Here is a 13,524-nt window from a genome sequence, read left to right as displayed (position 1 = left end):
ATTTACTACTTGAGTATTGAATGAAGAAACTGATCAAATTTATTTTCACTTGGTCTCAGAATCAGCAATCATCTATTCATAGCATTTCGACAGGTTACTATGCATCATCATCCAGGACAGGCCCTTGCCACCAACTTCTGCCAACTAGGCCAGACTTAATATTGTTACTGACTAAAGGCAGATCATATGAGCAGCCAATCAGTGGCATATTTAGTATGCAAATCTTGTATAAGGAATCATGTTTTAGGGTTTAGGTGCCATTAGCTCAAGAATATATATGAATATAAAAATAATGATACACTTCCAAATCCACTTACCCTGGGTCACAGAGCCCACTAGTATTAGTCTGTCCTACTTCCCCACAGTATTCTCCTGGTGTACAATACTGGCAATCGTCTTCTTTCTGCAGCCCATATTCATCACTAAATGTGCCTTTAGGACATGGTATAGGACTAGCTGTTCCCTCTATGCAATAGTGTCCAGGGGTGCACTCATTGGCGTCTCCACCTGATAAACATAATAGTTAAGATAATATAAAAAATAGTTGTGGAATATTTTAAGGTACATTGCAAACCAATTATAGCTAAAGATCACACATATTCTAGTAAATATATAGAACACACATTAAATTTCTCCAGTTGTTACAATGTTATATTTTATAAACAAACAAATAAAGAATAATTAATTGCCTTGATATTATAACATTTTAAATTGGGGATGATACTGGGAAATTAATTTTTACAAGAATTTTAGTCTTTTCTTTTATTTAATAGGCACAGCACAATGTTGATGAAAATACTTGTCACATACTATGTCCCATGTATTTACCTTGATCTGGAGTAGAAATGTTGGCATACTGCTTGCAGTAATATCCAGCAGCACACAGGTCATCAGGATTCACCATACCAGGTATAGGACAATAGTAGCCCCCTAGACAAGGACTACACTGGCTTTCATAACCAAGACCTAAAACAAATACACAATGAAAAATACATCACAGCATTGTTTCATGGAAAACTGTCTTGTTACTACCCTTACAGTCTATCATCAAATACTAAGGACCGAATGAGCCACAGAGGCACCTTGGAGAAGAGCGGACAATTGAAATCTATAGGCATTAGGTTCTAATGATTTGGAGTGATGCAACACAGGAGGATATGCAGAGCTTTTGGGGTTCAGGAAAAGCAAGCAAGTAGGTAAGCAAGATTTCATACATGAATTTGTCAATCTATATGCTAGGCCAAACTGTATCCGTGCTGGACTTGACAGTAGTAAAATATGTGATTGGGCATTGTTTACATTAAAGGAATGTCATGTGTACAAGAAATATCTTTTCAGAGTTTTACTGTTAGATTTTATGTCACACTATTTATGTACATACCTGTTAAATTGTTAAATGTCCCAATGGGGCAAGGGAACTCCACATCATATCTGGTACCAGGAGGACAATAGTGACCCATAGGGCAGCGTGTTGTGTCATTGTTTAAGACCACTGGTTCCACAGTGTTGTCACAGAAGTAGCCCATAGGACACTCTTTACATGAACTTTGACCTAACTCATCTTGGTAGGTTCCATTTTCGCATCGGGTAGGATAAGCTGAGCCAACTTCACAGTAATGTCCAAGTGTACAACTACACATTGAATATAAAACAATAGAAAATTATTGGAATAATTTTACAAATAAGTTGAACAATTTTGCATAGTGATTAGAAAATAAGTTGCATGAATTTATGGATAAATAAATATATAAAAATATATACATATAGTTGACAAAAAACAGTTCAAATGTTACATGTTTTTATATTAGTTGGTAGAAGACATCAAAACCAAATTCCAAACTGGTCCTCAACTATATGTTGGAGGTTGATCAGTCAACCTACAATGCTGGATAAAAGCTGATAGAATGCATGCAAAAAGTTTGTACTGTCTTTTGTCTGCAATATTCCATTATTATTCAGACCCTTTCTTCTGTGTCAAACCTAGACCTTTTGCTACTAAACATCCCATCCATCCCACCACTCAATGTTTTGTACTATTTGGCATGTAGGAGCAAGAATACAGGATTCTACATTGATCAGGGGTATTGGGACAAACCTAAGCAGGCTAACTAACATTACTATATTCAAACTCAAAGTGTGCTAACAGTTTTGGCTGGCATTGCAGGGAGCATGTGTGGCCGAGTGGATAAGGCGCCCGACTCATAATACATAGGTTGCGAGTTCGAGCCCCGCTCGTGCCAACGTGTTGTGTCCTTGGGCAAGGCACTTTATCCTCATTGACTACTAGGGGGACGGGGTTGGGTTGGATTGGATGTTTGTATAGTTGTTTGTTTCAATGTTGCAATATTGGCGCTGATTAAGCTGCTGCCTGCAAAATTGCATTGTGTCTGTTTAGGTGTGTTTAATGTACAATTCTAGCAATTTGACCTGCGGGTCACCATTAGAGTTTGAAATAAAAACCTTCCTTTACAAATAGTTACAAAAGCATATTGTTGTTGAGCAGAAAAAACCTCATGTGCCATTGGCTCCTGAACATGCTTAAAGCAAAACTTTGTATGTAACTGGTTGGCAGTATTGTTTTAAACATGTTCAGAGGCCACAAACACATTTCCTGCCCAACAACGATATAAATCCAAAATATAACTGTAGTGGGACATATTTTTCTTCAATGGATAATAAGTAAATTGAGATAGATTCAATAACTTTGTTGAAAAAACATCTAAAAATGTACTTACATGTTTTCAGCTGGATCAGACACATTCTGTCCACCAGGACAGTAATAACCTGCATCACAATCCCCAGCGGTAGCAGGACGTCCATCTCCTGGACAATACTCTCCTAAACTACAACTTAAACAATCCATAATGTCATCATTCATCTCACTGTCTAGGTAGAAGCCTGTTGGACATGGCAATGCTTGGCCACTACCTTCTGGACAATAGTAGCCTTCTGGGCAGACGTTGCCAGTTATGCCATCAGTAGGAGTTGATGTGTTGCTGGCCAAGGTACAGTAGTAACCTATATTTGGGTTATAAATAGAGAATAATTATGATTAATTGTTCAAGTTGACTAAAGAAATGCGAACAGAAGTTAATATTTGATTGAATTTTGAATCATCATGAAATTTGTAAAAAAAAAATCTATGGCAAGATTGTGGTTTGCAGTTACCTCAATAAATATATAGAAGTATTCAAAGAGTTACATTGGTTACAAGTCACATTCTACAATCAATTCACACAAGGCTGACATTACTTACCTGCAGTACAATTGCCTGTTGGTTGATCTAGACCTGTCGTCTGGCAATACTCTCCAGGATCACAATCAGTAGGTGCATAAGAGCCTAGAGGACAATATGTACCAGGCTGACATTCCCCACCATTCTCTGTTTCCTGGGCTGCAGTTGCATTGATTGTACAGTACCAACCTGAGAAAGAAAAATAATAACCAATTACATGTTACTTGAATTTCTATATTAATTCAATAAAATATATTAATTGTGAATACTAACAACTATGATGGATTAAGTACCACATATGTTCTGAGTGCCAACTGAGGACAAAAACATATTTCATATTCCAAATATGGAACTTTCAGCCAAAGTACACATAATTTCACTCATGTCTTGACCATAACCAGGTACTTGGTGATGGCATTAGTTGTCAAAAGAAGTTTTATTTTGCAAGTAGAAAATATCACTACATACACACACAAACCCTAGCCCCAACAATAGCAGACAGACAAACAGATATATACTGCCAATCCAATAGGTATCACTCCATAATGTAATATTTGTGTTTTGAAATGTAGCTTGCTTGTTTATTTGAAACATACTTTCCTATAATGAATCAAATAATCTTTTCAGATTCATAAGTCTGGTTACAAACATCAGGAGTAAACTTTGCCTACCTGGATCACATGGACCAGTTGGGTTTTCCAGACCATCAATGTCACAATAGTATCCCGGTGTACAAGCCACACAGTCATCCAGGCTCTCTGCTCTAGTAGTATTGAAGTATGTGCCCCTAGGACAAGGATTCTCATATTCAGATGCTGTACCAAGAGGGCAATAGTGTCCAGCAGGGCATGGACTATCCTCATATATCACAGATCCTGTAGTAAATCACAAAAAGTATCAATATGATTACCATTTTTCTTCATAAAATAGCACAAGCAATTAATGTTACTAGAGAATAAATTTGTGAATATTCTCAGTCATCCAGGTACACACACATAATAAAATGAGCATTGAATCTGTTCCTCATTTTTGATAGCGACAGTATCGCATCCCATCCAAGACGCATCATCAGGCTGGTATGACGTCACCATCAAGTGTGTCACAGGTCAATAGTTCATCATCTGATCAGTCAGCCTGATGATGCGTCTTAATAATAATAATAATAATAATGGAGGGTTCTTAGTAGGCGCGCAATCTTCAAAAGAACTCAAGGCGCACAAACAATAAAGACAAACAAGTTACATATGTGAATCCGGAAAAGCATGAAGAAAAAGATGAGTTTTAAGTTGCTTTTTGAACTGCGTAAGCGAATGTGTGTTACGGAGGCGGTTTGGAAGCGAGTTCCAAACAGCCGGGCAGCGAAATGAAAGGAGCGTTCACCAGCCGATTTTAGATTTACACGGGAGATTTCAATAATCTTTCAGTAGAAGATCAAGTGATCGAGCTGGTTTGTACGCGCAGAGCGTAGCAGACAGATAAGTTGGTAAAGTATCTTCAAAGTGCCGAAAAGCAAGAACAGCTAACTTATACTGAATCCGAAATTCTAATGGCAGCCAGTGAAGCTCATATATGACGGGGTGATATGCTCATACTTCCTTTTCTTCATGATTAAACGGGCCGAGCAATTTTGTATTCTTTGAAGTCTGTTAAGTTGGTCAGTGGTGATACCAGTCAAGGACGAGTTACAGAAGTCAAGAAGTCTTGGATGATACGTGACACTGTCACTATCAAAAATAGTAAGACCAGATGAACAGATTCAATACTCATTTTATTACTTGAGTATATATTTCTACTGTACTAGCTGCCATTTTTGTTGCACTCTCCTCACCAATTAGGCAGAAATAGGCAGTATTAATTTTGCTAATTCTAAGGAAATAATATACCATCTTTTTAAAATTACATTTAATGTGATTTTTAAGAAGCATCTTCATATCTCAAAAGATTACACAATGGACTAAAAAATAATTGTACAAAAGCATTATCTCTTAACTTACACAAACAATGAGTTTACCTTGAACAGTATTTGTTACCTGATGTGAGCATCAGAATTGAATGTCATCAAATAGAGCAACTTGCTATGTAAACATTTATTTAAATTTCATCAAGAAATCCTCACCTTCTAAACAGTAATACCCTGGTGGGCAATCCAGGCACAGCTCCAGACCTGTGACATTAGCATATGTACCTGCTTCACATACGGTTGGTTGGACACTACCTTCTGGACAATAGTGACCTTGTGGACAAATTCCTCCCACACCAGTCTGACCACCGGGCAGTTGACAGGTGCCGTTTATGATGGTAGCATTGTTGTCACCATTTGGTGTTGCTCTGTCTACACCATATTCACAGTAATAACCTATAATAAAGAATAACAACATTTTACTCAAGTTAGACTATCTTTTGAATAAAGTGCTCAATCCCAAAAGGGAAAGCGTATAAAAATTCAAAGAACAGACCTTCCAGAATAGGTAGTCGTTACTCTAAGTTTCATGCCTAAAAGGCAATCGTACGATTGCCTTTTAGGCATGAAACTCAAGAGTAACGACTACCTATTCTGGAAGGTCTGTTCTTTGAATTTTTATAATAAAGAATATGTAGGTAGTTAACATTGGGGATAATTTAATCTACTTAACCAGAAAACCTGACTTTTTTGTTAGATGGAATCCCGGTGTTGTCACTTAACATTGACTATGTGTACGCATGATCGTTCCCAATTTCGCGAAAAAAGGGGTTATTTTTAAACTATGTTCGCGAACATTTTATGTTCGCGATGTTTAAAAAATAGGGTTGTTTTTGACGACGGTGTACTCGAAATTAGAAAATAGGGTATATTTTTGTGAATCATCATCATGATAATGTTGAAATCCCAAGAAATCTTACCATTTCTCGCTCAATTTACTCCCGGATTTCACTTTTGTGAAACTTTTTTGACTTCCTAATATCCCGGCTTAAATATTCAGCAACACGCTCGACTCGGTTTTATTTGTTTCATGGTTTGTTTACACCGATTACGTCACTGGGGACTTACCCAATTTGGCCGCTGATTCCATGAGACTTTTTTCATTGGCTTTATTAATGACACGCCCGGCCTCCGGAGCCTTGGCAAACTGGGTACCCACAAACCGAGCCACAAACACTGATCTCTACACAAAGATCAGTGGCCACAAACTCTTCGAAATGGCACCTGATCATAAAGGAATTGTTCCTTCTGAACCTTCTGAAGTTGTAGTCAGCAGGGCGAAAACCGCAAATCGCTAACTATTTGGTGACCGGCAAGCTAGAGGTTTTTCTTGAAAATATCTAAAGATGGGGCTGAATATAGTGGTTTGAGTGAGGGAATTCGTGGCAAATGCCACTGAGAGTTCGTAATTTTTGTCAGTCAGTTTATGTATTGGTCACATTCAAGCTTTATTTTGCAACAAAAAAAAAACCGGGAGGAAAGGTTACATTGTTGATAACTGTATCATAAAAAACACATGATGCATCCTATTGGATGTATTTGAATCTGTTATTTTCCTCATTTATACATGTATATTAAAAGGACAACAGAGTTCTCCTCAGAAAAGACAATGAATCAGAACAAGTGTTTTTGTGTGTGTTCTTGAAATGTTAAAAAAGGGGTACTTTTGTAAAAGTGTACTTGAAATGCAAAAATAGGGGTATTTTTTAAGGCTAATTTGTACCCGTTTTTCGTGTAAAATAGGGGTAAAAAATGACGAAAATGTTCTTGAAACCGCGCAAAATAGGGGGGTATTTTTGACTTAGGGAACGATCATGCGTTACGCCTTTGAATGTTAAGTGACAACACCGGGGATGGAATCACCAACATTGCAACTAAAACCTTCAGTGGATGACCTATGATCACCAGAGGTCAATCAAAACACAATATTATTTAAATAAAGGAGTAAAGCTCAAACTGGCACTATATTAAAGGAGAGAAAAAATCTGAACCGTTCGAATTAGAACCAGCGCACACTCACGATTACATGTTGTTGAGTTCCAATATTATTTAGGCAGTTAATGACCTAAGTAGTTTTGGGTGTATCCAATGCTGGTTTCAAATATTCAGCTTGCACCCCAGTAAGAACAATTTAAAACCTGTGTGCCACTAATAGTTTTAATTTACAGAATTTTATAACATTATGCAAATCCTGTCTACAAACTTGATGAGCACACCATATGAGTATTACAAATATTTGTATAGAGACTATCCCAACAGTATTCTTTGATTTCACATACCTGGTATGCACATCTCTTTTACAGCTGTTGCATGGAGGCTATCACAATAGTAGCCTCCATCGCATGCTACACACTGTGACTCCAGATGTAAACCAGTTTCATTGCTGTATGTTCCCCTTGGGCAAGACTGCCAGTTAAATCCAGTCGCATTTGGACAGTAATAGCCTTCTGGGCAAGCTTGGACCAGATCACCAAGTACACAATACCTAGGCGAAATAAAATAAATATTACAGATACAAGTCTTTACAAGAATAATGACATTAATAAGCTAATAGTATTTTGTAGTAGTCTAAGGAAAGTGACAGCTGGAAAGCAATGATTACTATATACCTCATATTTAGATTCATTTTTATCTGAAAGTGGGGGCATTTTTTAAATAATGCCTGTGTTTTAGAAAATTCTTATCAAAACGAACTATGCGCGGGCATGGAAATGAACTATTGCTTGCTGAGCCCTGCTCAAACTCTACGCAACATCGACATACAGCTGTTTACTGACTGTATTGAGTGTTGATAATCAGTCTGTGGAAGAGATGATAGATATCACTTCTAGAGCAAAGTTGGTTGATCTGCGTATACATCTATTAATTCAAGCATCGTGATGCTCAGCACTATCAGATGGCAGGAATCTTTGGTGGGAATCTTTGTCTACAACTTGTACGGTATTTAAAATAAAAAACTGACTTCTTCATACTTGGGGCAAGGTTAAAATTATAGGCCCTAGATGATCTTAAAACCATGCTATGACCCTCAGCGCAAGAGCCAAGCTCAGGTCATAGCATGGTTTTGAGATCATCGCAAGCCAACAATTTTAACCATGCCCCTCATAGCAGTAAATATTTGTATACTATGTCTTTCCAAAACCTACAATCTTTGCAAACTATATTACATTCACATTTAGGTCTACATTTAAATCAATCAGAAATATGCAAAATTAAATTAAGTTAAAATAGTTGCAAATTATGTGAAGAAATTGTCTCTAAAAAATGACCACTTTAACTGAATACAGCGTAATTTCTTACCATCCTTCTGGACAGACGTAGCACTCATCAGCATGTGTGTGATTCATATAGGTACCTTCTGCACAAGGCAGAGGCTCAGATGAATTGAGAGGACAGAAGTGACCAACAGTACATGGGTAATCTTCTGGACGAGATGAATTCTGACCTTGTGGACAATAGAATCCTGACTCACAAGGACCAGTTGGTGTGTCCAGACCTAATGAAAGGAAGCAAACAACATTAATGTTACTGTATTAGTATGTAAAAGTATTTCAAATAACTTAAAGGAGGATTTTGTGATCCTAGCATCCTCTTTTTATGACATTTTCAGCAGATATCCACAAAAAAAGCTTATTCCCAAAATTTCAGTTGATTCCGATTTTGCAAGTTGTGCATGATTATGTGTATTACACTGCTCCAAAGGCCACTGTTGTAATCTCGTTCTGGTATACCAGAACTAAATTCAAATTTGACGATATTTTTGCTAAACAAATTAATCTGCAAGAAATTTTTTGTACATAAACATTATGTAGCCAAAGGCTTCCAGTGGTATAAAAAGCTCAACTTTTTGAGAAAAGTGGGGGATGAGGCTGTGGATCACGAAATGCCCTTTTAACACTGAAGTTCAGAAACACAACTATTTATTCCAAAGTTTTTTTAATATAGCCAGCAATTTCTTATGATATTTAGAATTTGGGACAACAGGAAAAATATTTGAGAAGCCCTGCCCTACGGATAGCATAGTGATAAAATGTTTTACCATATCCTTTTTAAGCGTAGTCCTGTATTGTGCTTGCAATGTCAAGCATTTGCATAGGACCTTGTACAAAATAATACAGGCTGGACATTTAGTAGTACACTTAATTTGTAAAAAGGATTAGGAAAAACATTTTATCACTATGTTATCTCCCAGGGGTCTTTAAACATATGGATGGGTGATATCATAAAAATCAATTTTGGTGTTGTTAAATATCATTAATTGATTTAGGTATATCTGCAATGCTGTGCTGCAATCTCCCAGATCTCTCACAAGATTTTAAAATAAAATTAACATTGGGCAACTATTTCAACTTAGGTCATCTTACCTTGTAAATCACAATAGCTTCCTTCTGTACATAGTGTGCACTGACTTGAATTTAGTAGACCTTGGTATGGGTTAAATGTACCCTCTGGGCATGGTGTGGGTACATCAGATCCAGTCGGACAGTAATCTCCAGTGGTACAAATCACTTGTGTACGTGAACTAGCACCAGTTGGGCAGTAATACCCTGCACTACAGTCACCTAGAAGCACACAAAAGTAAGTAAATCAAGTATTTTCAATAGGTTCCAGTGATGCACTTTGATACTCCTGGCATCTTATATGTAAATGTTAATCATTGTTTTGCAGGACAATGAGTTTTCTAATCATGCTGCAGAAAAATACATTATTGAAATGAAATTATGTTTTGTTCTTCTTCAGGGTTGAGTCGGTATCAACAACAAAATTAAAACCAGAGAACCTGATACCGACATGTACAGTAGTGCCATCAGCTATGGGGGGATTGGGGGTATTTGGATTCTTGCCAATTGTGCACGGAAACAAATGAAAACAATTCTGCATCATCTGAAGCGCAATAGGTGTCGCCTGCATCATGCAGGGCACATTAAGTGCATCTCTCAAATGTGTCTATTATGCGATGTCAGGCTCACATGACAATTGCCTCAAGCGAATTCCCACCCAAAATCAAATACCCCCATGTGGGTATCAAGATGGCGGCTAAGTCCGGGTTCTCTGGTTTTACTTCTGTTGTATCAACACATTTCACCAACTTTTGAGTTTGGGTTGCAGCTTTAGGTACATGTCTCTAATTATCCTGTTGGGTGTGTTGACTCCTGAAGCTTTCAATTGTATTTGCTTTGACTATCTCTTTTCTTTCTTCAACCAACACAAAAACAAAAACTAACAAAATAGGATTTTGTGAAATGTATCTGTAAGCTTTGCCAAACGGAATACAATATTTGGTTTACGATACCTTCAACATCCAATAGACCATAGCTTTCACAGTAGGACCCAGCCAGACATTGGGTACAGCTGCTCTCATTATGTAGACCATCAGTAGCTCCATAGGTTCCTGGTGGACATGAGTAGGGCTCAGCAGTACCAGCTGGACAATAGGAACCTAAAGGAATACGGCAACAAGTAATAATTAAAAAAATAAAAATGAATCTAACATGCTTGGGAACAATCTAGATTATTAGTCATATACTTGGTTTCATGAATTTAAAAAGTCACGGATTAACAACATTTTTTACGAGTTTCAAATAATAATATTAATCGAATTTGTTTTCATTGCATTTCATTGTTAACTCATTAAACATTGATATCAGATGGTCAGTTTTGTTATGATATTCAATTTTCAAACAATTCTTACAAAAAAACACTAATCTCAGGTGAGGTAAATTACCAACAGTTTTCATGGTCACACATTACTAATCTGCCACATATTTTTCTGATTAAAAAAAAGATTAATATTATAAAAATAAAAACACTGCTGCAGGGCTTTACCTTGAGGACACACATCAGCATCATATCCTAGCTGTGGTGTTGATGTATTAGCATACTGTCTACAGTAGAATCCTGCCTCACACACATCAGAAGGTCCTGATTGGCCAACCTCACCACAATAATAACCACCTGCAAATAAAAAAAAAATCAATAACACCATGAACTCTGAACAGGAAATTTGGTAAAAATACATTTTTTTTAATTTTTGCTTGTCAACACCAACTAATATTTTTATATTCACAATGATATATTTCATCTACTACATCACATGACTTCCATCAGATGTGATCACCTGATCCATCTTCCCAGTAACTGGTTTCCAGTTTTCATTTGCAGTCTTGCAAAATGGATCAGATATGTGATTAAGCAAATAATAACATATTATATAATAACATATAGTGTGTGAAATATTCACTTGGTTTAGACAAGCAAACCTATAAACAAGTGTATATGGATCAAAACACTGATATAGTGATCTAAATACTTTTTCAGTAATTAATTTCATATAAACTACACTAAACATATTCTTCCATAATGAATTCATTGCTACAAACAAGATATCCACTCAAATATACTTCTGGATTAACCATGGGGTACCATCACTATGAATTCATAATCTTACCTCTTTACAAAATGGTGATTATATGATACACAGAAGTTATAGTCTCCCACATATTTCTCCTTAAGATTAGAAAACTAAACAAGATTTATCTGTAAGTTGTTTTTAGTTCTTTGGTGTTCCTCTCTGACTATAGGAATGTACACATGACGACATGCACTAATGTCATTCAGTGATGTGTCAATACATGGAAATCCCTTTGTTGAGAGGACCACCAAAGTATTATGTTACAATAGGAAATGAATGTTTTTGAAAACACACTTACCTGTGCATGCATTGCAGTCACTGGGGTCATCATAGCCAGTATCATTACCAAATGTTCCTCTAGGACATGGGTATTGGTCAGCTCTTGCTGTTCCTTGCAGACAGTAATAACCAATGGGACATGTGACAGTCTCATTCACAACAACAATGTCACTGGTGCTATACAGAGAAATGTAAATATTTTAAGATTAATTAATAATGCTAGGTTGTATTTCTATACGAGGTGACGGGAGGAGTGTAACCACTACGCTGAATGAAGATGCCATGATGGCGTCGCAAGATACGTCTTTACTCTACTCGGACTCTGAAAAGGTAACTTTTTAAGCTTATGTCAATATGACAAGAGTCCAATATCAGTCTACATGCTGCTATACAAATAAACTTATTTTGCAGCTATGGAGGGTGTATACTATCACAATGTAATGCTTTTGGTAGATTTGATTATAGTGTAGCATAGTATAGTAACAATTGGTTATAGTAGTGGTTTTGTTTTTTTGTTTTTAAATGAAATTTTGGAAAATGCTTGAGAAGAAAATGCCAACTTGTACAACAGCAACAACCATCTTACCTGTCACAATAGTATCCTGCAGGACAAGGGTCACATGACCACTGCCCAGGCTCTGATTGGTAGGTGCCACTAGGACATATGATGGGGTCAAAGGTCTTCTCTGGACAGAAATAACCTACTGGACACTCTATGGCATTAGGTATATTTTGACCACGAGGGCAGTAGTAACCTTGACTACAATTTCCTGGGTAGACAAAACAAAATATGATACTTTAAGAAAGCTTAACTTATGATTAAGATAAATTTATTTGTTGCGCCCTTGGGCAAGGCGCTTTGCCTTGCTTGCCTCGCTTGCCTCACCCCACCCAGGTGCAATGGGAAGCTGTTAGGAGTAGTCATTGTACCGATGAACCCTGCGCCATTTGTAGGCTGCAAACATGGTTCCGACATATTCTAATGACATCGGAATAAATGTAAAGCGCTTTGAGGCTGTTTACAGCATTAAGCCCTATAAGAATATTCATATTCTTATTTATTTATTTAAAGAGGTACCAGCACATCTGGATTTATTCATAAAATGTTACACAAGCTTAGCAATTTATAGCATAACATAATCCATGATAATAAAATTGTCCAACTCGCCAAGGTCCTGACCATCTAAAAGAACATAGTGATATGTAAGGACAAGGTTACTTGCCCAAATTCTAGTATAAACATTTAGTAATTGTTGGTATTTAGTTCCTGCATAAACCTGCCAGTTGACCAGGCCAACGCTTATGGACCTTTAAGTAGAAAATAATTGAAACTTTGATTTTATAGTCTACAAAATATTAAATTCAAACTGCTACTTAAAGCGCATCAGCTAGAGTTTATGATCAAACAAAGACTTCTATTTGTAGTAAGGATGCCATGTTCCAATTTTGCTTTTCATTTTGTAACTTTTCAACTTTTGTTTGTATCCCATTATTCTAACATTTGTTGGAAAAAGTATCTTTCAGGTACAAACCAAGGTAGAATATGTATGAATCATATTGAAGTATTTTAATACATAAAATCCTATTTATAGAAGAAAAGGCAGAAATGAGAGGAGGAAGGAAGGAGGAAACCAAGAA

At 36.7% G+C, this 13,524-nt stretch overlaps 1 protein-coding gene across 1 annotated transcript in view; it reads right to left on the bottom strand.

The window, feature by feature from the left end:
• The window catches only part of LOC140154381 (uncharacterized), a 171,013-nt gene that overhangs the window by 92,882 nt on the left and 64,607 nt on the right, over positions 1-13,524 (bottom strand). Inside the window, exons 64-77 of the mRNA XM_072176948.1 lie at positions 12,473-12,656; positions 11,906-12,063; positions 11,022-11,150; positions 10,489-10,635; positions 9,560-9,757; positions 8,496-8,691; positions 7,475-7,680; positions 5,352-5,591; positions 3,907-4,110; positions 3,257-3,424; positions 2,736-3,018; positions 1,382-1,632; positions 829-966; positions 318-507 (exon numbers count right to left, since the gene is read on the bottom strand). Of these exons, the coding sequence (XP_072033049.1) occupies positions 318-507; positions 829-966; positions 1,382-1,632; positions 2,736-3,018; positions 3,257-3,424; positions 3,907-4,110; positions 5,352-5,591; positions 7,475-7,680; positions 8,496-8,691; positions 9,560-9,757; positions 10,489-10,635; positions 11,022-11,150; positions 11,906-12,063; positions 12,473-12,656 (2,692 nt within the window). The remainder of the gene's footprint in view (positions 1-317; positions 508-828; positions 967-1,381; positions 1,633-2,735; positions 3,019-3,256; positions 3,425-3,906; positions 4,111-5,351; positions 5,592-7,474; positions 7,681-8,495; positions 8,692-9,559; positions 9,758-10,488; positions 10,636-11,021; positions 11,151-11,905; positions 12,064-12,472; positions 12,657-13,524) is intronic.

This window comes from Amphiura filiformis, chromosome 6 (assembly GCF_039555335.1).
Source record: "Amphiura filiformis chromosome 6, Afil_fr2py, whole genome shotgun sequence".
In the NCBI taxonomy this organism is placed as follows: Eukaryota; Metazoa; Echinodermata; class Ophiuroidea; order Amphilepidida; family Amphiuridae; genus Amphiura; species Amphiura filiformis.
Note: the sequence above shows the minus strand (reverse complement) of the source record. Positions and strands in the feature narration are given on the sequence as shown.